Source organism: Zonotrichia albicollis, chromosome 25, assembly GCF_047830755.1.
Source record: "Zonotrichia albicollis isolate bZonAlb1 chromosome 25, bZonAlb1.hap1, whole genome shotgun sequence".
Lineage (NCBI taxonomy): Eukaryota > Metazoa > Chordata > Aves > Passeriformes > Passerellidae > Zonotrichia > Zonotrichia albicollis.
Window position 1 is genome coordinate 2,063,454 of NC_133843.1, and position 25,394 is coordinate 2,088,847.

General features: G+C 38.1%; 1 protein-coding gene across 3 annotated transcripts in view; it reads right to left on the minus strand.

The window, feature by feature from the left end:
• Positions 1-2,068: 2,068 nt before the first annotated feature.
• The window catches only part of GNB1 (G protein subunit beta 1), a 44,059-nt gene continuing 20,733 nt past the window's right edge, over positions 2,069-25,394 (minus strand). Inside the window, exons 3-12 of one of the 3 annotated variants that reach the window (XM_074558824.1) lie at positions 18,403-18,510; positions 17,801-17,839; positions 17,116-17,222; positions 16,699-16,762; positions 14,877-15,039; positions 14,021-14,087; positions 10,773-10,974; positions 7,912-8,128; positions 4,867-4,978; positions 2,069-3,789 (exon numbers count right to left, since the gene is read on the minus strand). In XM_074558824.1, coding sequence (XP_074414925.1) covers positions 4,872-4,978; positions 7,912-8,128; positions 10,773-10,974; positions 14,021-14,087; positions 14,877-15,039; positions 16,699-16,762; positions 17,116-17,222; positions 17,801-17,839; positions 18,403-18,459 — 1,023 coding nt within the window. In that variant the 5' untranslated portion in view covers positions 18,460-18,510 and the 3' untranslated portion in view covers positions 2,069-3,789; positions 4,867-4,871. Of the gene's footprint in view, positions 3,810-4,866; positions 4,979-7,911; positions 8,129-10,772; positions 10,975-14,020; positions 14,088-14,876; positions 15,040-16,698; positions 16,763-17,115; positions 17,223-17,800; positions 17,840-18,402; positions 18,511-25,394 lie in introns of all 3 variants that reach the window. The other 2 variants (XM_074558822.1, XM_074558823.1) reach the window with 2 other exon arrangements.

Sequence of the window (25,394 nt, forward strand, 5' to 3'; positions counted from 1 at the left end):
GCTCACACAGCCCTGAAACACAACAAATTCAACTTTCCACTCCTCCACTACATTCCAGCTTTCACTGGAATGCAATGGAAAAAGAGCAGCTCATCACTGATGGTAAAAGCAGAGGCAGACTCAGAAATGACACGAAGAGAAGAAAAAGAGAACAGCACCATGCAAAAATAGCCAGCTGCTGTTAGAACTTGTTCATCAGCCACTTCTTTTCTTCCTTCCCCTCCAAAGTGAATTCATGCTCACACCTACACTAAGAAGTGTTAATCATGAAAGCACCGGGCTCCTGCCTTGCTGCAGAGCCAGCACAGAGCTCAGCACGGGTGACAGCTTTTAGAATTCTTTATTTACTCTGCCACTTCCCAGAAACCAGATGCTGCTATTCTTAGCTCCTATAGGGCATGATTCCATCACTCATTTCAAGTGTGTTCACAGCTGATTTCAAACGCTCCAGGGAACCTCATGGTCAAAAGGGAGAACGCCCAACTCAATTTTTTTTTGTGCTGGTAGTAGAACCTCAGATGTTTTATTTAATTCATGAAGAGATTAAAGGCCTTGAGGGGCACAGAATATGCTAAAGGTCTTAACTGGACTGAGAAATCTGCTCTGTCTTCCTTCACCCCTTCCTTCAAACTCCACGAGAGGATTCCAACCCCATTCTCACAGATTTTGTGTTCTCAGGTCGTGGAATCTGAAGCAGAAATAAGAAATCAGCACCAGAAATTCAGCAGCACTGGGGGAAGCTGCTCTTTGGAGCCACAGCCCACAATTATCTCAAACCCAGAATCTCTGCAAGACCCACAGGAGGGGCTTGTAGGAAAAATGACATAAATAAATTTCATTGAGGTCTATCCTAAAATTAAAGGCATTCAAAACTCAAAGTTTTGGCCCAGACTCAAGAGTTCAGAGCTGCTCCCTTCACACACCCATTTTTCTCCAGTAGCAGCTCTCTGAATAACCAAACACACAATGAAAAATGTTTAAATCCAAATAAAATTTCATATTTAACATGAAAATAAGAGGAGTGAGAGGGAACTGCAACTTTTTGCATTTCAAATAAATCCCAAAGGGCTGCACAGCAGCCTCCTGCCACAAGTCACTGTCCTGGGGTGTTTTATTGCCAGGGCACAGAGATTTAACACAGATTGAGATTAAGGAGGGTGAGACAGATCATTGATTTTATTACAGACCAGACAAAGCCACACATGAAACATCCTTTGGAATAAAAATATTCCCCATGAGTGGAAACCCCACAGCTACAGCATTTGGAATTGGGAACCACAAAATCTGAGTTGCCAAAATTCAGCATTTCCAGCCATGAGCTACCCACCAGCCCCAAAGCCCAGAGCTCACAGCTGGGCAATGCCACCATCACATTTTCCACACTCCCAGCTTTTCAAAACCTCTCCAGTGAGGCTGAGAATTTCCATGTTTGGTGTGAGACCAATCCTCAGCTTTGGAATTTCTCTTGGTTGATGTGAAATGAGGGGAAAATCCATTTTTGTTTAGATAAAACAAGAGATGGGACTTTACCCACTAAAACCACAAAACCCTCAGGTCAACCAATACCAAATTGTTGAACCAACTGCTTTTTAACACCTCACTGCACAAATCTGCTTCTCTGGGTAGAAAACAATGTTTTAAATACATTTTTAAGATAAAATTCTGCCTCTTGGAGACTTTGTTGTTACTGAGCATGAAAATGGCTTCTTACCCTGGCAATCTAAGAGTGCCACCAGAGCTGCCCTGGCCAGATCCTCACGTGGCAGCAACCACTCAAGGCTTTTCCTAATAAAGGACACAAAAGTTTTAAAAGAAGTTAATTTTGCTTTGATTTCCCACTTCAGGTGCTCCGCTCCTGCACAAAGCATTTTTGTGCTGTGCACCTCCTACTGGCTCTCTGAATTTGGAATTAACTGACCCAATAACTGACCATGAACCATTGAAAAACCACCAAACCATTTCTCTGGGGCCAGCATTCCCTCCTCCTGTGTGTTTATTCTGTTTATTCCACACCTCAGAAGATGTTCTGCACGTTGAACAAGAAGCTGCAAAACAGATCAGTCCAAACTCATGTCAAACTGCTTTATTACATCTTAAATAACATTACATTTTAATATAGTATCTATCTTGCATCCAGCTTTCTTGAAGTACACTGACTTTAAAATTAAATACAAAAGGTGAAGAGGGATACAGGGCGTGGAGAAAGCTCTACAGAGTAGTTTCATGAAAGAGAGTAAGAGGGAACTCATCTTTTATGCCAAATCCAGGCCTAACGCACAATTACAGCACATTTTTGTACAGAATGTTGCAGAAAAAACAAAATGGAGAAAAGCTACTACTGCTGCTAGGAAGGAGCATTTCTGGATACAGTGAGAAGATAGGAAAGAACAATCTGCTGTCCAAACACTGCTGCTTTTAACATTTTATTTGAAAAGAAAGCCAGGAAAACCTGCTCATTACAAAAATGACTCTGATCAGATGCAAAGGACTCATCCTGCAAGAGGAACTGGCTGTGAGGAACTGATTTATAAAGAAGATGGTCTAGGTTCCCTCCTCCCACACCCCAGAATCTTTGACAGCGATTGTTTGAACAGGCTGTTTCTTTTTTTTTCTTTATTCTTTAAAAAAAAAAAAAAGTGACTTATCACGCTACTCCAAAACGTGCATAGCTTTGTACTGGAGTTCTTCATAGATTTATGCACAGAGTAGCAACAATAAATGAATACAGCGACAATGGTTACAGTTTTTAAACAGGTTATTTCTTCAAAGAAAAAACATCTAAGGACTTAGTCCAATATGCACTTTTTAGCATTTCTACAGCATGCGATTCTAAGAGTAAACCCACCCAATATGGCAAACAATCAAAAAAGGTTTTTTTTTTTTCTGTTTAACTTAGAAAGTTCAAGATCATTATTTTCAAAACATTGATTTGTACATCATTTCATACACAAAGAATTGACTCGATACCCAAGTGTAGGATAGGTCTCTTTTGAAAACAGAGATTCCTGGTTGTTGAGACTTATAGGATAGTGTTAGGATATATAAACTGCCCTTCCAAGTGGACAAACCAAAACAGATTAAAAAAATCAGTGTGGTGAAAAAGGGGGGGCAGGAGGGACCAAGGATTGCATTTGTAATCCATAAAAGGTGAAAGGATTCTTTAAACAAGCATTCATTACCTTTTACAGCATGTGCTTGGTTACCTTACTGCTTAACATTATCCTATATATGCCAAGTTTTGTGCAACAATTATCTGTGATACTAGAAAATAAAAATAAAAAAAATTAGGGACTAAATTTACAGCGTTAACAACCCCCAGTGCTCTGGGCTAGGACTCCCTTGTTTTGCTCAATTAAATACATAAGGAAATGTATTTAAAAAGGAAACTTGAAAAAAATCCTGCTACAAACATGACTTTAAAATTTGCAAGTGTGTGAGATAAAGTCCTTAACTTCAACTTGGAAACTACAGTGAAAGCTAACTGTTTCACAATTATGCTCAAGTTTATTTTCTGGTCATGCTTTTTATGATAGTGTTTCATTTTGTTTTTAAATTCTCAAGACAAAAAAAATGGTCCCAAAAGGAATGCACAATTTCATTTTGCTTACAACACAGAAATTCTTCTTGGAAAGGTAATTGTGCTCTTCATTTCAGCAACAGGAGACGCAAAAGATCTTGCCCTTTGAAGTTGGGGAGGATGGGGGTCCAAGTTAGTATGGTTGGATTGGATATGCTATCGTTTGTCATTTTCAACCGTTGGAAATTCTTCCAGTCCTGGAGTCCGCTGCTCTTCTGGCACACAGAAACATCTGGTGAGAGTTGCACTTTGAGAAACTGCAAACACGTGGCAAACTCTGCTGTCCCCACCACTGGCACATGCAGGGATTATTTTATCCCCCCCCCTTTCCCCAAGGATATTTATTTATTTATTTATTTAAAAACCCACACAGGAAAGTTCGGTAATTAAAAATAGACCTTCAAAAAAATGTCAGTGCGTGCATTAAAGTAATGGTCACCTAAACTCCCAACTGCTTGGGTTTGCTCCTCACTGATTTCACAGAATGACCAGGTTGGAAGAGACCTTAAACACCATGGAGTCCAACCCAGCCCCTCAACTCAGCCCTGGCACCCAGTGCCACACCCAGGGATGGTGACTCCAGCACCTCCCCAGTTCCTGGGAATTCCCAAAATTCTCCCAAATTCACAGAATTCCCCCAAATTCTCAGAATCCCCAGGTTGGAAGAGACCTTCAAGATCAGAGAGTCCAACCCAGCCCCAGCCCCTCAACTCAGCCCTGGCCCCCAGTGCCACATCCAGGGATGGTGACTCCACCACCTCCTCAGTTCCTGGAATCCCCAAAATTCCCCAAAATTCACAGAATTCCCCCAAATTCTCAGAATGACCAGGTTGGGAGAGACCTTCAAAGTCATCGAGTCCAACCCAGCCCCAACACCCCAACTCAGCCCTGGCCCCCAGTGCCACATCCAGGGATGGTGACTCTACCACTTCCCCAGTTTCTGGAATTCCCAAAATTCCCCCAAATTCACAGATTTCCCCCAAATTCTCAGAATCCCCAGGTTGGAAGAGACCTTAAAGATTATTGAGTCCAACCCAGCCCCAACAGCTCAACTCAGCCCTGGCACCCAGTGCCACATCCAGGCTTTGTCACACACACCCAGGGATGGGGACTGCAGCTCCCTGGGCAGCCATTCCAGAGCTTTACCCCCTTTCTGCAAAAACCTTTATCACCTTTCTGTGAAAAACTTCCAATATCCAACCTGCATTTCCCTTGGTGCAGCTTCAGACTACCCTGAATGATCAGGCCCAATAACAATAACTATTGTGGAGCCCAAGTTGGGTGCTCACCTTGCTCAGTTCCAGATCTTGAGGAAGCTGTCCCATGACCCTGTTGCCACTGCCATGCCATCATCAGTCACACCTAAGCAACTGACACGGTTATCGTGACCAGCAAGGACACCTGGCAATGAGAAATCAACAATCAATTGTTTTGTTTGGGGCATTTCCTGTCTGTTCCAGTTACAGCACAGCACGTTTGGGTTAGCCAAGCTCTAGACTCAAAAATCCTGAACAAACAGGGCTGGAATTGTAAAACTCCTTTGGTTTTACAAGCACAGACTCAGGGCAGAGCTGGGTGGGCTCTCAAGGGATAATTCAATAAATGCATTACTCCAAAATTTTCCTTGTTTTTTCCCTATTGTGACCTTTACTGGTGTCCCATGAGCTGTGAAGTGACAGCCCTGAGGATTGTGACAATGTCACTGTAACCATGCCCTCACCACAGTGATCATGTGTCTGAACTGGTCTCAGTTGAATTTTACAAAATTTTCATATTTGCAAAAAATTTTCTTTTAAAACCAGAAGTTAAACTGAATTATGTTATGAACTCCAAAGTATTTTTCATCCAATTTTTTCCTACTACATTCACAAGGCAAGACTCCTCCATACAATCCATTTGTCAATAGGGAGATCTAATACAATTCAATTACAGCACCATTAAAAGAAAGAATTGAGACACTAAACTGAAAAATTAAGGGAGACAACATTTTCCTCCATCCCCTTTAATTTAACAGTTTCAAGGAGGTAAAAAGAAAACCTCATTATGTTCAAGCTTTCCAGTCCACAGCACTGAGCCAAGATATTCTTGATAGACTTGAAATTAATCTCTCTACATGAATTAGAGCGCTCACAGGACTCCTCTCATTCTCTCACCAGAAGTTGCTGCAATTTGGTAAAACAAAATCAGCCCCAACAAATCTTAAATACTTGTACTGAACACACAACCACAAAGGTGTTTGACACAGAAGTGCCAATATCAGAAAATACAGAAGTGTTTAATATCAGAAGGGCCAAATCCGCCTGGCAATCTGAAGCCTGGAACATTTCAATACACAGAATATTTTTCTCATCTCCTGTTCTGATCAGAGTAATGAAACATTTATAGCCAAATTTATACATTTTTTCCAACAAAGGTTTTCATTTTGAAGACCCAAAGTTAATTCTCTTCATCTTTGGACCATGAGTTTCATGTTTGTTTCCTCAAAAGACAAACTCCACAGTCTCTGTTGTTTTGCTGCTTGTCTCTACAACTACTGCTACAAATACCAGGAAAAAAATTCCTGTGTATAAATAGCAACATTCATGTTGAATTGCTTTGAATAGTTAATGCATAAACACAGCCATAAAGTCTAAAAAAGAATATCCCTGCACCCCAAGGCCTTGTTGTTAATGGCAATCATCCTGCTCTCAACATCCATCCCTGATTTGCACCATCACTGGGCAGCCCAAAGGAGTTTTCAGGAGTTGTGAAGTTGAGAGAGGGAGTGCTGAGATCTGTGCCTGACACTGCAGTCACACATTCAGAGGCTGGAAAAGGCCACCAATGTCATGGACACATTTTATGGAAAATCCTTTGGCTAGGATCTTTCCTCCTGAGAAGCTGAGAGGCCTCAGAAATGAAATGTAAACATTGATTATCTGCTGCTGTGGGATGCAACAGGAGCAGCTTTGATTGGTCCCATGTGGTTGTTTCTAATTAATGGCCAATCACAGTCTGGCTGTATCAGATTCTCTGACAGTTACGAGATTTTATCATTATTCCTTTCCTTTCAAGCCTTCTGATGAAATCCTTTTCTTCTATTCTTTTAGTACAGTTTTAATAGATCGCTTTCCTTTAATATAATATATATCACAAATTATAAATTATATACATATATATACATACATATATATATACATATATATACATATACACACATATATATACATATACATACATATATATACATAAATATATATATACATACATATACACATATATATACACATATATATACATATACATACATATACACATATATATACACATATATATACATATACATACATATACACATATATATACACATATATATACATATACACACATATATATACATACATATATATACATATATACATACATATATATACACATATATATACATATACACACATATATATACACATATATATACATATACACACATATATATACATATACATACATATACACATATATATACATATACATACATATATATACATATACACACATATATATACACATATATATACATATACACACATATATATACACATATATATACATATACACACATATATATACATAAATATATATATATACATACATATACACATATATATACATATACATACATATATATACATATATACATACATATATATACACATATATATATACATATACACACATATATATATACACATATATATACATATACATACATATATATACATAAATATATATATATACATACATATACACATATATATACATATATATACATATACATACATATATATACATAAATATATATATACATACATATACACATATATATACATATATATACATATACATACATATATATACATAAATATATATATACATACATATACACATATATATACATATATATACATATACATACATATATATACACATATATATACATACATATACACATATATACATATATATACATATACATACATATATATACACATATATATATATACATATACATACATATATATACATATATATATACACATATATATACACATATATACATATATACATACATATATATACATATATTTATATATATATAAAATAAAATAAAATAAACCAGCCTTCTGAAACACGGAGTTAAGATTCTCATATCCTCTCCTCCTGGGACCCCTGAGAACACCCCCATCGAGTCCAAGCTGTGCCTTGTCCCCAGCACTGAGTGCCACATCCAGGAGCTCCTTGGCCATCTCCAAGGGTGACAACTCCATAAAATCCCAACCCCCAGCACCATTTACCTGCTCTGTCAGCTTTCAGCGTGTCCCACACGTTGCAGTTGAAGTCATCATAGCCAGCTAGGAGCAGGCGGCCGCTCTTGGAAAATGCTACAGAGGTGATGCCACAGATGATGTTGTCGTGGGAATAAACCATCAGCTCCTGGTCAGCCCGCAGGTCGAAGAGCCGGCACGTGGCATCGTCCGAGCCCGTGGCAAAGGCGTTGCCGTTGGGGAAGAACTTCATGGGGGAGAGGAAAAACACAGATTTAATGAAATAAAAAAAAAAAAATTTAATAAAATAAAAAAAATTTAATAAAATAAAAAAATAAAAATTTAATAAAATAAAAAAATAAAAAGCCCGTGGCAAAGGCGTTGCTGTTGGGGAAGAACTTCATGGGGGAGAGGAAAAACACAGATTTAATAAAATAAAAAAAAATTAATAAAATAAAAAAAATTAATAAAATAAAAGAATAAAAATTTAATAAAATAAAAAAATAAAAATTTAATAAAATAAAAAAACAAAAAGCCCCTGGCAAAGACGTTGCCATTGGGGAAGAACTTCATGGGGGAGAGGAAAAACACAGATTTAATAAAATAAAAAAATAAAAATTTAATAAAATAAAAAAAAAATTTAATAAAATAAAAAAAAATTAATAAAATAAAAAAAATTTAATAAAATAAAAAAATAAAAAGCCCATGGCAAAGGCGTTGCCGTTGGGGAAGAACTTCATGGGGGAGAGGAAAAACACAGATTTAATAAAATAAAAAAATAAAAATTTAACAAAATAAAAAAATAAAAAGCCTGTGGCAAAGGCGTTGCCATTGGGGAAGAACTTCATGGGGGAGAGGAAAAACATAGATTTAATAAAATAAAAAAAATAAAAATTTAATAAAATAAAAAATAAAAAGCCCCTGGCAAAGGCGTTGCCATTGGGGAGGAACTTCATGGGGGAGAAGAAAAACACAGATTTAATAAAATAAAAAAATAAAAATTCAATAAAATAAAAAAATAAAAATTCAATAAAATAAAAAAATAAAAAGCCCCTGGCAAAGGCGTTGCTGTTGGGGAAGAACTTCATGGGGGAGAGGAAAAACACAGATTTAATAAAATAAAAAAAAAAAAAAAATTTAATAAAATAAAAAAATAAAAAGCCCCTGGCAAAGTCGTTGCCATTGGGGAAGAACTTCATGGGGGAGAGGAAAAACATAGATTTAATATTCAATAAAATAAAATTTAATAAATTAAAATTTAATGAAATAAAAAAATAAAAATTTAACAAAATAAAAAAATAAAAAGCCCCTGGCAAAGGCGTTGCTGTACTTCATGGGGCAGAATAAAAACACAAATGGTTTCAGATTTAATCCCTCTGCATCACACAAACACAGCAAACTAAAGGCTGCACTGTCACACTCATTTTTCTGAAAAATCCCCTTGCCCAGGATTTTTTTCCTAGGAAGATGAGATGTAATATAACATAATATAGAATAATATAGTATAATAAAGTAATTAATTAACCTTCTGATATCATCATTCCTCCCAGTAGGGCCAAGTGTGTCTGTGTTGGGACTGCTGGATGACAGTCATGAGATTCTGGGCAGTTGAGTGCTTGGCAGATTCAGTTTAGATGTAGTGTAATATACAATAATATAATATAATCGAGTAATTAATTAGCCTTCTGATATCATCATTCCTCCCAGTAGGGCCAAGTGTGTGTGTGTGTCAGGACTGCTGGATGACAGTCATGAGATTTTGTGCAGCTGAATGCTTGGTAGATTCAGTTTATATGTTGTGTAATATAATATAGAATAATATAGTATAATAAAGTAATTAATTAGACTTCTGATATTCTCATTCTCCCAGAAGTACCAAGTGTGTGTGTGTTGGGACTGTTGGCTGACAGTCATGAGATTCTGGACAGTTGAATGTTTGGCAGTTCAGTTTAGATGTAGTGTAATATAATATAATATAGAATAATAAAGTAATTAATTAACTTCTGACATCCATGGATCCTCCTCACATTCCTCCCAGAAGGACCAAGTGTGTGTGTCAGAACTGCTGGCTGACAGTCACGAGATTCTGGGCAGCTGAGTGCTGGGCAGATCCAGTTTAGATGCAATGTAATATAGAATAATATAGCATAATGAAGTAATTAATTAGACTTCTGATATCATCATTCCTCCCAGTAGGGCCAAGTGTGTGTGTGTATGTCAGGACTGTTGACTGACACTCATGAGATTCTGGACAGTTGAATGCTTGGTAGATTCAGTTTATATGTAGTGTAATATAATATAGAATAATACAGTATAATAAAGTAATTAATTAACTTCTGATATCCATGGATCCTCCTCAGCATCCCTCCCAGAAGGGCCAAGTGTGTGTGTGTATGTCAGGACTGTTGGCTGACAGTCACAAGATTTTGTGCAGCTGAATGCTTGGTAGATTCAGTTTATATGTAGTGTAATACAGAATAATATAGCATAATAAAGTAATTAATTAGACTTCTGATATTCTCATTACCCCAGAAGAGCCAAGTGAATGTGTGTATGTCAGGACTGTTGGCTGACACTCACGAGATTCTGGACAGTTGAATGTTTGGCAGTTCAGTTTAGATGTAGTGTAATATAATATAATATAGAATAATAAAGTAATTAATTAACTTCTGACATCCATGGATCCTCCTCACATTCCTCCCAGAAGGACCAAGTGTGTGTGTCAGGACTGCTGGCTGACAGTCACAAGATTCTGGGCAGATCCAGTTTAGATGCAATGTAATACAGAATAATATAGTATAACGAAGTAAATTAATTAACTTGTGATATCCATGGAGCCCTCCCCACATCCCCCCAGCCCCTGGGTAACTGTGCAGGGCAGCAGCACGTACGCAGATGGCGTTGATGTCGGACTCGTGGCCGGTGAAGGTTTGCCGGCACATCCCTTCTCTGACATCCCACAGCTTGGCAGAGGCATCGCAGGCACCGGACACAAAACACCGGGCATCGGGGGCGAGGGACAGGCTCATCACATCCCCAGTGTGCCCAGTGAACGTGGTTGTCTGCTGGCCAGTTTCTATGTCCCAGAGAGCACTGCAAGAGTCACCAAAGAGGAAAAAATCAGCACATCTGTGCTGCTTTGTGAGGGTTTTTATCATTGCTGAGGTAAAACTCCAAGTATCAATAACAAGTATTAAAACTCCAAATATCAATAACAAGTATTAAAACTCCAAGTATCAATAACAAGTATTAAAACTCCAAGTATCAATAACAAGTATTAAAACTCCAAGTATTAAAACTCCAAGTATTATTAAAAACTATTAAAGTTCCAAGTATTAGTAACTCCAAGTATTGATCTTGATAATGGAAATAAATATTTTTGGTTGAATTATTTGGCTGTTGCAGATTAATTGTACAAAAATGAATTGTGCAAAAATCAGCACATCTGTGCTTTGTGAGGTTTTTTATCATTGCTGAGGTAAAACTCCAAGTATTAATAACAAGTATTAAAACTCCAAGTATTAATAACAAGTATTAAAACTAAAAGTATTAAAGGTCCAAGTATTAGCAACTCCAAGTATTGATCTTGATAATGGAAATAAATATTTTTGGTTGAATTATTTGGCTGTTGCAGTTTAATTGTACAAAAATGAATTGTGCAAAAATTAACACTTCTGTGCTACTTTGTGAGGTTTTTTATCATTGCTGAGGTAAAACTCCAAGTATCAATAACAAGTATTAAAACTCCAAGTATCAATAACAAGTATTAAAGCTCCAAGTATCAATAACAAGTATTAAAGCTCCAAGTATTAATAACAAGTATTAAAGCTCCAAGTATCAATAACAAGTATTAAAGCTCCAAGTATCAATAACAAGTATTAAAACTCCAAATATCAATAACAAGTATTAAAACTCCAAGTATCAATAACAAGTATTAAAACTCCAAGTATTATTAAAAAGTATTAAAGCTCCAAGTATTAGCAACTCCAAGTATTGATCTTGATAATGGAAATAAATATTTTTGGTTGAATTATTTGGCTGTTGCAGTTCAATTGTACAAAAATTAATTGTGCAAAAATTAACACATCTGTGCTACTTTGTGAGGTCTTTTTATCACTCCTGAGGTAAAATTCCAAGTATCAATAACAAGTATTAAAACTCCAAGTATTACTAAAAAGTATTAAAGCTCCAAGTATTAATAACAAGTATTAAAACTCCAAGTATTAGCAACTCCAAGTATTGATGTTGATAATGGAAATAAATATTTTTGGTTGAATTATTTGGCTGTTGCAGTTTAATTGTACAAAAATGAATTGTGCAAAAATCAACACGTCTGCGCTCCTTCGTAGGACTTTTTATCACTCCTGAGGTAAAACTCCCAGTATTAATAATACTGATCTTGATAATGGAAATAAATATTTTTGGTTATTTGGCTGTTGCAGTTTAATTGTACAAAAATGAATTGTGCAAAAATTAACACATCTGTGCTACTTTGTGAGGTCTTTTTATCACTCTTGAGGTAAAACTCCCAAGTATTACTAACATTGATCCTAACAATGGAAATAAACATTTTTGGTTGAATTATTTGGCTGTTGCTGATTAATTGCATAAAAATTAACTCAGCAAAAATTAGTTGTGCAAAAATCAAAACATTTGCATTCCTTCATGACGTCCTTTTATCACTCCTGAGGTAAAACTCCCAGTATTAATAATATTGATCCTAACAATGGAAATAAACATTTTTGGTTGAATTATTTGGCTGTTGCAGATTAATTGTGCAAAAATCTGTGCTCCTTCATGAGGTATTTTTATCACTGCTTTTTATCCAGGTATTAATAACATTGATCCTGACAACAGAAATAAGTATTTTTGGTTTGGCTGTTACAGATTAATTGGTACAGAAGATATTAAAGCTATCCTTAATTTTAAAACATTGGGAGGGTTTTAAATTGAAAAACAGTGGAAAAAACTGGGGACTGGCACTGAGGGCTGTTCTTCCCAAAGTTCTCTGCCATGGCTGCCATCCAGCACCACCACAGCCTCAATTAAACAGCACTGGTAAAGCTGAGCCAGCATTTCTCATTTTATAAACTCACAGAGGATGAGTAACTTGGTGAATTATGTCTGATCCTAAAGTTGCAAGTCAGCCAAATCACTACAACAGTGATAATTAAGAGTACAGAAGGATGAAAGAACACTATCACCTGCTTAAGAAGAAGCCTGAACACTTTAGGAAGTTGGGATTTTTAATTTCTGTAATTTCTCAGCAAACCAGAGCCGTCAGCAGCAGGTTCAAACCAGGTAAACAAGATGTGCCTGTACTTTGCTAAAGTCCTTTGATGAACTGAGGTGATGGCAAGGACAGCTGCAGAATTCCTACACAACTCCTGCAGCAGCTGTGCTCTCTTACAAAGAGCATCATTTCTACAAACCCTCCCATTTTGTTAGAGTTTACTGGGTTCTCTAAACACCAGCACATATTCAGAAACATTTTTTGGTTTTAATCTCAGATATATTGCACAGCTACTCAGAATCAGGCATTCAGAGAGACTGGCATTGTGTAGGACAGGGATTTATTAGACAACCTCTGCTCTAAGTGCTGCTCCTTGAGAGAACTGCAAGGCTTTTAAGGAATAGATATAATAGAAAAATCCATGAAAAAAAGATGGAGGTCTTTTTTAGTTCAGAAGCCAGTATTTATGAAGATATACACCTACATTCTCCTCAAAAAACCCAGCTATTGTCACTGGAGAATATTTTCTAGGAGCTCTTCTGAATAACAACGTTAGCTACATTCTGTATCAGAAATATCCAAACACGACTGTTTAAGTAATAAATACTGAATACAAAAGGAGTTTTGAGGAAAATCATTAGTCTAATACAGTTATTTCTGAAAACCAAATAGTCACAGCAAGAAAATTTCCCAGAACATCTTAGCATAGAATTAGGTCAGGCTCTTCAGAACATGGGCACAGCCAAAGCTCCCAGGGCTGAAATTGCCAGCACAAAGTGACATTTGAGCAGTGTCACCAGAGTGCTGGGGGTGATGATGAAGTTTGTGAAGGACAAAGTTTCCTTCAGGCACAGACAATGGGTGAGGAAAGCCCTTGTGGCAGTGCTGTCCCAGGGCCCAGCTTACCAAGTGGTGTCGCCAGAGCTGGTGACGATCTGATTATCATCCAGGAAACGACAGCAGGACAAGTAGCCTGCAAACACAAGAAAGGTGCACAAATAAGGCCACAGATTACCCTGCAAAGGTAAATTGGTTTGCTAATAAGCTGCTTCCTCCTCTCCTGAGCCTGCAGAAAAACACACTGAAAGCCTAAAATGCAACAGATGATTTTTGTATGGGAATCTGCAATATTTTTGTGGTTTGGCTCTTTAGAGACCACCCCAACCCAAGCAAGGGAAGGGGAACAAAATGTGGAATTCCAGTGTGGAATCCACTGGCCAAGGTGGGCAGGATCCCAGTGAGCCTGCACTGCACACACCCAACTTTGTAAGGAAATCATCTCAGTCTCATCCAGCAGCAACAAATGCTGATGGCCTCAACTGCATCAAACCATTGAGCAAAATAAACTACATTCCTGGTCAGTACACACACCTGGGCGTGGATGTTGGATATTTCCCAACAGCAGAGCCAAAGAAGTTCATCAGGATGCTCTGAAGCATCTTTTTTCCTGCAATCCCATCTGCCAAACCATCAGTGGAAGCACTCTGATTACAGAATCAGCCTGCCTGCCAACCACCTCCATTTCACAAAGCACAGAACTCAAACTACAGCAGAAAATATGAAAACCTGCAAACATCAACTTCCAGCTTGAAGTTTTTATTCAATTTTACAGCTGAAAAACTGATTAAAAACGCTAAAAACCAAGCAGTCTGCAGCTAAGCTCCTGCCTGAGAAAAGCAGTAGATTGTAATTAGGAAATGATGTTTAAAGGAGTTTTTTTTTTAATTTTCACTGTGCTGAGGTAACTGCGAGCAGCACCCACCTGTGTGCCCAGCGAGCTCACGGCTGACACGGACATTCCCTTCACGAGTTTTCAAGTTATAAATGGAGCAGATGTTGTCCAGCCCACCACAAGCCACGTAATTGCCAGAGGGAGCATATGCACAAGTCATGACCCAGGAGGAGCGCAGGGGAATGGCATGCACCTGCAACACACACAGGTCAGCACTTCAGCTGCACAAACTGCATTCAAAAGAAAGTTTTTCACCTGTTTCTCAAGACAGGATCATGGTTTTGGCACAGAAGCAAGAATAAAACAGCTGTTTGAGTGTTGAACTATTTTGAGGGTGACTCGCACACAGAGCTCGTCAGAACAAGCAGTGACGTAATAAAAGCTCAGATTTGCTTCTCCTCATTCCAGTTCCATCAGCAATTTTGGTCCAAAGTGAACGATTTCATTTCAGTGCTCTGATTACTATTGGTTTATTATAGGTTCAAGAAAATATTGACTTCCAAGCACAGTCAGCAAAAGTGCCAATTCCAGGCTAAGATGCTGTGAATGAACAAGTAAGGAAATCGCTGCTGCCACTGCCATTAAATCCTTCTTTGGAAACCCACTGCAAGCAATCAAGCTTCACATTTAAATAACTACCCCATGGTTCCTTGTCATTCTCTGCTCAAAGAACTTTTTTTAGATAATTATAGAAGCTAAACCTGTTCTGTCTTGTTAACTCATTGTGTTCATCCCTTGAATTTGTTCATACAGTCTTTAGTCTTAGAGACATGGTGATATGTCATGCAATATTAACAATGTGCCCGAATTTCTTAAGGAAAAATTTCATTAGAAGCAGAGAAACAGCCAGGAATCAGTGGTCCTGCAGCAAAGAAAAGTTAAAAAACCCCAAACCTGTCCCAAACCCACAACCAGTTCATTTTTGAAAGTCTTCTACCAAGAAGTCTAGAATATTCCATTAGTCTCTACTATTTGGAATATTCACTTTGAGCCGTTTTATTTTATCATTAGGCAAAGATCAAATTGATGACAACTTCAAGTGTGTTCTGGAACTGCCAAAAGAATATTGCATGGATTAATTAGCATTGATGTAAGAATTGAAGATATCAATACAGAAATCATGGATTCATGATGATTTCACCATCCTGAGCAGTCACAGTAATTTAGATGATATTTACCTGCAGGCTGGGGATGAAGGTAAAAATGAGAGGGTTTAATTTTAATTTGCAAACCATATTATATTAACTTTTTACTAAAGTGATGCCATTTGCTCCAATGCACTGTAACACTGATATTAATGCTATGAGAAGCCAAGTTAGGAAAATTTATCTGGAATAAAATCAGCTCTGTCAACTTAGCCACAAGGAGCTACATGGGAATTGTTGCCAGCCCTGATCAGTGGCCATGATCAGTAAACACCAATCACTGTCAAATGAAAGTAAAAGTAGTCCTGAACTGCCTCATGTGATTGCAGCCACCAAGAGATGACTCATTAGAACATGTCAGCTCTTCCAGGACTTCACTGCAGACAACAAATTCATCTGCCTATGCCAAAATCTCTGCCCCTTCTGGTGCAAGATGCTCATCTGCTCTCTGCTAATCACTTTCCTGCAGTATTAAAACAAATTAAAATATTCTTTAGAAGGAAGTCTTTCCTTGCTCTCCATTTGTGGTGCACATTTTCACACACTGAAGGCACTGCTGTGTTCTTTACGTACAACTTGATTGTTTTAGAGAATTCCAAATTTGGATTTAGGACTAGGAAAGCAATAGAACCAAAATGATGATGGGCAACAGCTCCTCCTGATGCTTTCACAACTGAATTACACAGCAATGGATCAGCTGGCCTTACCTTGTTTGTAGTATAGCTGTCCCAAATGATAAGTTTGCCATCCTGGGAGGCACTAACTAGAAGCCTAGGGAGGAAACAGCAGGGAAACACAATCATTGTGGGCAGCCAAGGTGATGAACATTGCAGAGAAAAGAGAATGAAACCTGAGGCATTTAGCTCTGTTTAAATTAATCAGTAGTTAAGAGGGATGGAAAAAAAAAAAGGAAAAGAAAGATAACTGATAATGGCATCTACTTTATTTCCACAGTTCCTCAGAACCCATTACTGTATTTTCAGTAGACAAGGACTGGGATTTTGGCATCAAATGTAGGCTTGGGTTATAAAACATGGAGGAAAATGGTGGCATTCAGTGTTTGACTCCTGAGAATGATGAACTCCACGTGGAGCACGGAGCCCCTGAGGCAGCTCTGCACCCACCTGGAATCAGTGCCCCAGTGCATTGCATAAATTTTGGCCAGGTGTCCCCGCAGTGTTCTCCTGGTGCGCATCTGGATTCTCCCCACGGGGTCGATGTTGGCTGTGATCTGAGACAGGACAAGGTCACACACTCACCTCCTCCCCTCACACACATCTCCCACAGCCCCACATTCTCAATACTGATTTTCTTCCATTCACAAGTTATGTAATTTTAAGCAGCATGTCTTTATTACACCACGCAAGCAGCCTATTGCATTTATAAACACTCCCAGAAATTCTTTTGCTTAGGTCATATCTTCTTAGACTTCTAGGATTTCAGACCTTTGATCTGGGTTTTCTCCTCCTGCACAGATAAATGTGGCAGACACTGAAGAAGTTTAACCTCAGCAGGCCCTGTGGTTCTGATTAGCAGGGTGACAACACTGCTGCTCCAGCTCCAGGGCACAGCATTATTTTCCATTAAGCAGCAGAAATGTGCCCTGAGTCACTCCAAGAAATCTCTGCTCAAGGCCACTGCTCTCAGGAGCTGGACAAACATGTACTTATTTCTGGAAGAAAACACCCAAAGGCAAAATAAAAAAAAAAATTGCTACAGGAGGCAAAAGCAGATTCACCTTTTTACACAGCATTTTCTTTTTGTAAAGGAAATATTTTCTTAATTCCTGTTAAAGTCTGAAATTCTTACCTGAGCCAGGGTGGCATCTGCACATGCTTTCCTAGCATCCTGCAAGAGAAGGAAATGAGAGAAATTGGATGGAGTTCTGTACATTTCTATCTCTGTTTTATCAAGTTAATTCAGCCCCCTGAAGCCAAGGTTCAGAGAACATTTCTGTCACCCAGAGAGGACCCACACTAACAGCAGCATTACCATAATGCACTGCCTGCTGCCAACACACATTGTGCATTTAACTTGGAAATTTCTTCTTCTTTTGGAAGAAAGGCGACAAGACTCTCACCACAAAAAGCAGAGGAACTGCTTGTTCAGAGAGCCTCAGAGGTTTTTAACAACTTACTGCACAGAACTCTGACAAACTTTTATCACTGACTTATTTTTATCAGTTTTTTAAACTTTAGTTATGCCCTAGCACATACAAACTTCAGCAAACATTCATTTTCATCAGCAATTTTGTGCATTGCTTCTGCAACTATTACAATATAAAAGAGCAAAAAGTCATTTTCTATATGTGCCTGCCCTTTGCTCATTAACTCTGGCACTGGGGGAGCATTCCAGGCACCATCCCTGCCCAGCCCAGCCCACACCCATGGCTGCTGGGGCACAACACATACTCGGATTTGGTTTTTCAGCTGCTCGGCCTCCTGGCGTAACTGGTCCAGCTCGCTCATTTTCCTGTGCTAAAGGTGTGCTCCACTGCCACCTCTGAAACAACCAGAAATCTGAAAAACAGCCACAAGCAGGACGGTTAGAAGGCACAGTTTGAAATTACAAGTCTTTTCAATCACTTCAAACTTGATAAAAAAATAGCAAACTGATTTATAAACACAGGTGGAAATGTGTGGCTGAAATCCCCTCAGTGTAAGGATGTGCTTTGCTTCCATCAAATAGAATTGGACTTATTTCTCTCCTCCAGGCCTCATCTTTTTTCCTTTTTTTCATTCTTTTTTCATGTTCTGATTCATTTTGTATGAATTCAAGTTGTCCAAGACTGAGTGAGCAGGTAACACCGATTTCAGACATGGGAGTCAGAGCAGAGCAAGGAAAAGGATTTACACTGACACAAGCACTGCAAAATGCTCCAAGAACTGTCTGCAACATCACAGTTATGAGAAATGTTGTTCTGCTCGTGGAGAAAAGGAGATCACTCACAAATGTTCAGGGTTTTATTTGGTAACTGCTGAAATGTCTCAGATCCCAGAGCAGGCTGTGACATGAATGTGCTGTCAGAGGAAATCCAGGGATTGTCTGGGTTCAGGCAGGAGTTTGAGAAACCACATCCATCCATCAGACACTTCTGCCCTCTAAGCCTGTTTTCCCATTATCCATAAGCATCAAATTACATTTATATATTTTATACTGGAATATTCACTTTGAGCCATTTGATTTTACCATTAGGCAAAAATCAAATGAATCTTTGCAAGACAGGGAATTTAGGAAACATCACAAGCACTGAAACCACCTCAGCTTTTGCCTTTAGAGCTGCTCAGCTACTGGGCTGTTCCCCAATATCACAACCATTAATATTTCCTATTAAATGTACAACTTCTCTTTGAAAACCTCTGCTCCACAAAGATACTGTTGGTATTTTCCTCAGCAATCCACATCCCCAACTCAGCTGTTCCTTAATTTTTTGTTTTAAAATCTCTGCAGCTTGATAGCAATGGAAGATGCTGAAGAAACATGCTGATGGATTTGATCTTTTGCTGCAGAACAAGATTAATTGGTTCCAATTTCAAATACTACACAGAACACCTGGAGTTTATAAACTGACACTGCTAATGTGTGATTTTAGAATATTTTATTAGCCAGAATTGACCCTTTACCATTAAATAAAGGAAATGCTTTGCTAGCAGCTTTACATATTATTCTGTTAAGATTTAATCAGCTTATTTATCTTTGCAAGCATGTGGGGTTTGTTTTCCTCTCAAAGCCCTTCCCAAGGAGAAAGATGAGGAGAACTTCCACGTTTTTATGCAGCCACAATAACAGAGAACAGACTGTCAAGGTAAATTAGAGTAGCAGAACAAACATCCCTGTTAAAAGAAGCTTCAAAATAGTTTAGACTTCAATATTCCCTAAATATTTCTATCCCCCATAGCCAGACTTAGGCTGCAGCTCTCTCCACAGTAGTTATTCCAAACTGAAAACCTCTAGGAACAGATGCCAGATCTTGTCACAGCATCATTTACCATTTTTTCCTCTTCTCTGAAACCCACAGTATCTGAGAAAAGGAATTTGAGTTGGCTTCTCTCCCAAAACTCCACTCACACAACTTCAAGGCCCTTTCCCTTCGTGTGGATCTGGGTTTGTTCCTCCTCCCTGAGCCCCCTGAGGATTGCTTGGTCAGCTCACCCAAATCCAGCTAAGACAAAACCCATCCTGAGAGGTTCATTATCCTGCTTTCCTTGCAATGCTCTTTTGTCTTCTCAAGCTGTTTTGTTCATTTCACATCTCAGACAAACACTCTGGGCTGGGTATCTGTTAGAATTTGGAGCGTGGCACACCTGGTGAAACACTAAAGCACTGCTCTTGTCACAAAGGGGTTAATTTAGAATAAATTGTCATTTTTGAGATCTTTCAGCTTCTTCATTTCTAGCTCTGCCATTCTCTGAGTTAATATATAACAATTTCCCACTAAGCAAACACTGACCACTCCAGACAAAGAATTTAGAGATGCTATCATTCCTATTTCAGAGCAAGAAATTCCAGAACTTTGGTGCTCTGCCCAAGGTCACAGCAACTCCCTGATGAGACTGCAATAAACACTCAGGACACCAAGAATTCCAGCTGCAGGTACAAGGATCCACAGGGAAGATTTTACATATTTTACATGCAGCTTTATTTAAAACTACAATAGGAGGAATAATCTCACGTCAGTCAGAGCAGATCTGCTCTCCTTAAAATAGCACCCATTTCTTTCTGCAGAATTTGTGCACTGTGTGAGAGAGAGAGAGAATTCTCTGGCATTTCAATGAAACAAAGCTTTGCATGGAACAGGGAGATGAACCCTTAGCATAGGACCAAAGCCACATGAAGAAAGTTCATTTTCCCATCCTGAAGATAGATCCACCCTGAGAATTCCAACTGTGCATCCCAAGCAACTCCAAACTGAGCTGCCTTTCTGTCAGCATCCATAGGAATTGTTTCAAGCACATTTCCACATTCTCTTTGTAGTCTTTGTTGTTTCAACATCAACAGGAAGTGCTAATTCCTGCCAACAGGACTCAACTCACTCAGGAAATGACAACCCTGCAGCAGCCAAGGGCTTTCAAATATAGGAGTTCTCTGAAGCAAACTCAAAATTTATGGGACAAACAGCAAACCAGCTTGGCTGTTCCACTATTTCTTTTATACTGAGTTTTAGACAATTGAATTTATGGTAGAAATACGAGATCTGTGGGAGGAAAAAAGGGTTCCAGCCTCCCATGTCCTTTTTAGCTATACTGTAAATCAGAGTTTGCTAGTATTGTATTTTAAAAAGTATCCTTAAGGGGATCAGGTGAGGTCAGAAGAATGTATGGGGGAAAATGCTTTTATCCATTCTCTAGTATTGTATTTTAAAAAGTATCCTTAAGGGGATCAGGTGAGGTCAAAAGAATGTATGGGGGAAAATGCTTTTATCCATTCTCACTCTTGATAGATGGGAAATTTTATACAGATTTATTTATATTACAGACATGGGCCATATATTGAACAGTCTGCTCACCACAAACAAGCACAATTGAGTATCATGGAATAGATTTTTATTCCTTGGCATGTTCTAAAGGCATTAAAACAAGAAAGTTTCTAGAGGAATCTGTAAGCTTGATGTGGATGCTGATCCTATTTCTGGAATTTTCAAAGAAGTTCCTGCATTTCCAAATCAAGGACAAAAGTCCCTGCTCAAGTTCCACACTCCTTTTCCCCAATTCCCCCAGAGCTGTGCAGAAATAGGAGCCAAACCCTGCTTACCTGCCTTGGCCTGGCCTATGGCAGTGTGTCCCTGCAGGCAGCTCCTCAGGAATAAAATTCACTTTCTCCAACCCCCTCAAGACCTTCCCAGGGCTGAAGTGCTTAAGTGTCTGTGCTCTAAGCTCATTTGCCCTAATCCTGTTGAGCAGAGCACCTTGGGGTAATTCTCCCCTTGCTGGGTGACAACCTGGGCACCTCAGGGCCTTCCCTGGCCCCCTCCTCCCAGTGACCCAAATCCCTCATTTCTCACCAGGAAAAGTCACTTTGCTCCTCTGTTTCCCACACAGGAAAATCAGCTGACTTTGCCTGATTTGTTACTTTCCATATACAACAAAACTTCACAATTCAGCTGTGTCAAAAGGAGCAAGAAAGAGCTCAGGGGTGGTTTTTCTCTAAAATGAGCTGTATTCCTGTGTGTCCAGTCAGGTGTGTCCCCACCAGCTTTGCTCTGGATTTTTCAGCTGCAGGAACCCTTACAGAGCTTCCATGTGCTCCCTGCAAATGGAGACACACTCAGCATCCCAGTGGACTCATTTTTATTTCAAGAATAAGAATTATTCACTCACTGCTCAGAAAACAGTGGCAGAAAAGAACTCAACTCCACTCATTTCATTGCAACAACTCCAGTGTCCTTCCCACAGCTCCAAGTGTTAATCCAATTAAATCCAGTTATTAAAACCAAGCTATCATTAACACCCTCACATTTATTTGTAGCCTGATGCTTGAGAGCTGGATACAACTCATCCAAACACTGTTAAATGTTATTCCTCTCTGAAATTCCTCTGCTGGTAACAGCAATGAAGCAATACTTACTAAAAATTTATTTAATTTTCTTACACCATTCCTATTAAAAAAAAAAAGAATGGAGTCTTCCACCCTCTCTCAGTCCTGAGAATAATCTCCATAAATAAAAGAAAAAACCCTACATTTGAAATCACAGCTATCATTAAGTCAAATATTTTGAATTTCTATCCCTTGCTGGTCAAACTTTGCTTGCCACAAGGTATTTTTAGCACAGCCTGACACAATCCCACCAAGCCACTGTGGATGCAAAGTCTGTAACACAGAGGGTTTCAAGCCAAATTGTTCATATTTCACTCAAGCACAGAAACTTTCTAAGGAGGTTCAGCAAAAATCCCTTTTCTGCCATCAACAGCCTGGCTGACATTTCTTCCCTCACCCTCTTTCCTGCCAATACCCATCACTCCAACATGGATAAAAAGCAAAATATTTGCAAAATCAGAGCCCAAACTTAACAAGGAGCTGCCAGCATGGCCAGCAGACAGTCCCAGAGCAGGACATCTGATTAAATGGAGCTGTGCTAATCCAGCAGATAGCACAAATCCTATTTGCAACCTGCACAGCAGCCTGGACATGTTCACAATGACAAAGGAATTATCCACAGCTCTGGGACAGTGAGCTGACAGCACTGCCTTGGAAAGCTGAGGGTTCTTTTTGTTTTCAGGAGCAGGGATGGATTCCTTGGTTCTCTGTTATTCTGAGGGAAATGCAGTGAGATCAGGATTGTTTGTGGAACAAATCTGAGGTGTTCACTCACATTTATATGAAGTAAAATTGAAGAAAAAATTCACTGAGCTCCACTTGTCTTCTAAACACAGTTAAACACCATGATATCTACTTCTATAATATTTCTATGGTACTTCTATAATATTTCTATGGTATTTCTATGATATCTATTTCTATGATATTTCTATGATATCTATTTCTATGATATTTCTATGATATCTATTTCTATGATATTTCTATGATATCTATTTCTATGATATCTATTTTAAAAAGCTTCTTTTTGTTTGCAGGAGCAGGGATGGATTCCTTGGTTCTCTTTTATTCTGTGGGAAATGCAGTCAGATCAGAATTGTTTGTGGAACAAATTTGAGGGGTTCTCTCTGTCACTTATTTGAACTAAAATTGAAGAAAAAATTCACTCCCTGAGCTCCATTTGCCTTCTAAACACAGTTAAACACCATGATATCTATTTCTATAATATTTCTATGATATTTCTATGATATCTATTTCTATGATATTGCTATGATACCTATTTCTATGATATTTCTATGATATCTATTTTAAAAAGCTGAGGGTTCTTTTTGTTTGCAGGATCAGGGATGGATTCCTTGGTTCTCTTTTATTCTGTGGGAAATGCAGTCAGATCAGAATTACTGGTGGAACAAATTTGAGGTGGCCACTCTCATTTATATGAGGTAAAATTGAAGAAAAAAATTCAGTCCCTGAGTTCCATTTGCTTTCTAAGCAGAGTTAAATACCATGATATCTATTTCTATGATATCCATTTAAATTAATTTTCTAGGATATCTATTAAAAAAGCTGAGGGTTCTTTTTGTTTTCAGGAGCAGAGATGGATTCCTTGGTTCTCTGTTATTCTGTGGGAAATGCAGTCAGATCAGAATTACTGGTGGAACAAATTTGAGGTGGCCACTCTCATTTATATGAGGTAAAATTGAAGAAAAAAATTCAGTCCCTGAGCCCCATTTGCCTTCTAAACAGAGTTAAACACCTTGATACCTATTTCTATAATATTTCTATGGTATTTCTATGATATTTCCATGATATCTATTTCTATGATATCTATTTCTATGATATTTCTATGATATCTATTTCTATGATATTTCTATGTTATCTATTTTAATTAATTTTCTAGGATATCTATTTTAATTAATTTTCTATGATATCTATTTTAAAAAGCTGAGGGTTCTTTTTGTTTTCAGGAGCAGGGATGGATTCCTTGGTTCTCTTTTACTCTGTGGGAAATGCAGTCAGATCAGAATTACTGGTGGAACAAATTTGAGGTGGCCACTCACATTTATATGAGGTAAAATTGAAGAAAAAATTCACTGAGCTCCACTTGTCTTCTAAGCACAGTTAAACACCATGATATCTACTTCTATAATATTTCTATGGTATTTCTATGATATTTCTATGATATTTCCATTATATCTATTTCTATGAAATCTATTTCTATGATATTTCTATGAAATCTATTTCTATGATATTTCTATGAAATCTATTTCTATGATATCTATTTTAATTAATTTTCTATGATATCTATTTTAAAAAGCTGAGGGTTCTTTTTGTTTTCAGGAGCAGAGATGGATTCCTTGGTTCTCTTTTATTCTGTGGGAAATGCAGTCAGATCAGAATTGTTTGTGGAACAAATCTGAGGGGTTCTCTCTGTCATTTATATGAATTAAAACTGAAGATCAAATTCAAGGTGCCCCTGGATGCAGAGGGAGATATGGGCAGAGGAATAAAACCTGCTGCCTGCCTTTAGAAGACCAGTAAATATCCAGTAATTGAAAATATCAGATTTACTCTGCAAATACCTGCCCAATTAGCAAATGTTCCTCACAGACATTCAAGCTAAAGTCTGGAAGGTAATGAAGATTTTACTGCTCCAAGAACAACAGTAATAATTACAATTACACAGAATATAAACCCTGGAACTGTTCGGTTCTGTTTAAATAACAGTGACACATTGAAAAGAACATTCTGACAAGAAGCACTTTGCTCAAAAGAAATTTGGCCTTCTTTTGTCAAACATGGTGGAGAAGTAATTTTTCATTCATGAGAGAATGACTATTCTCATCATTTTATTTATTGCAGCTCCCTGCCC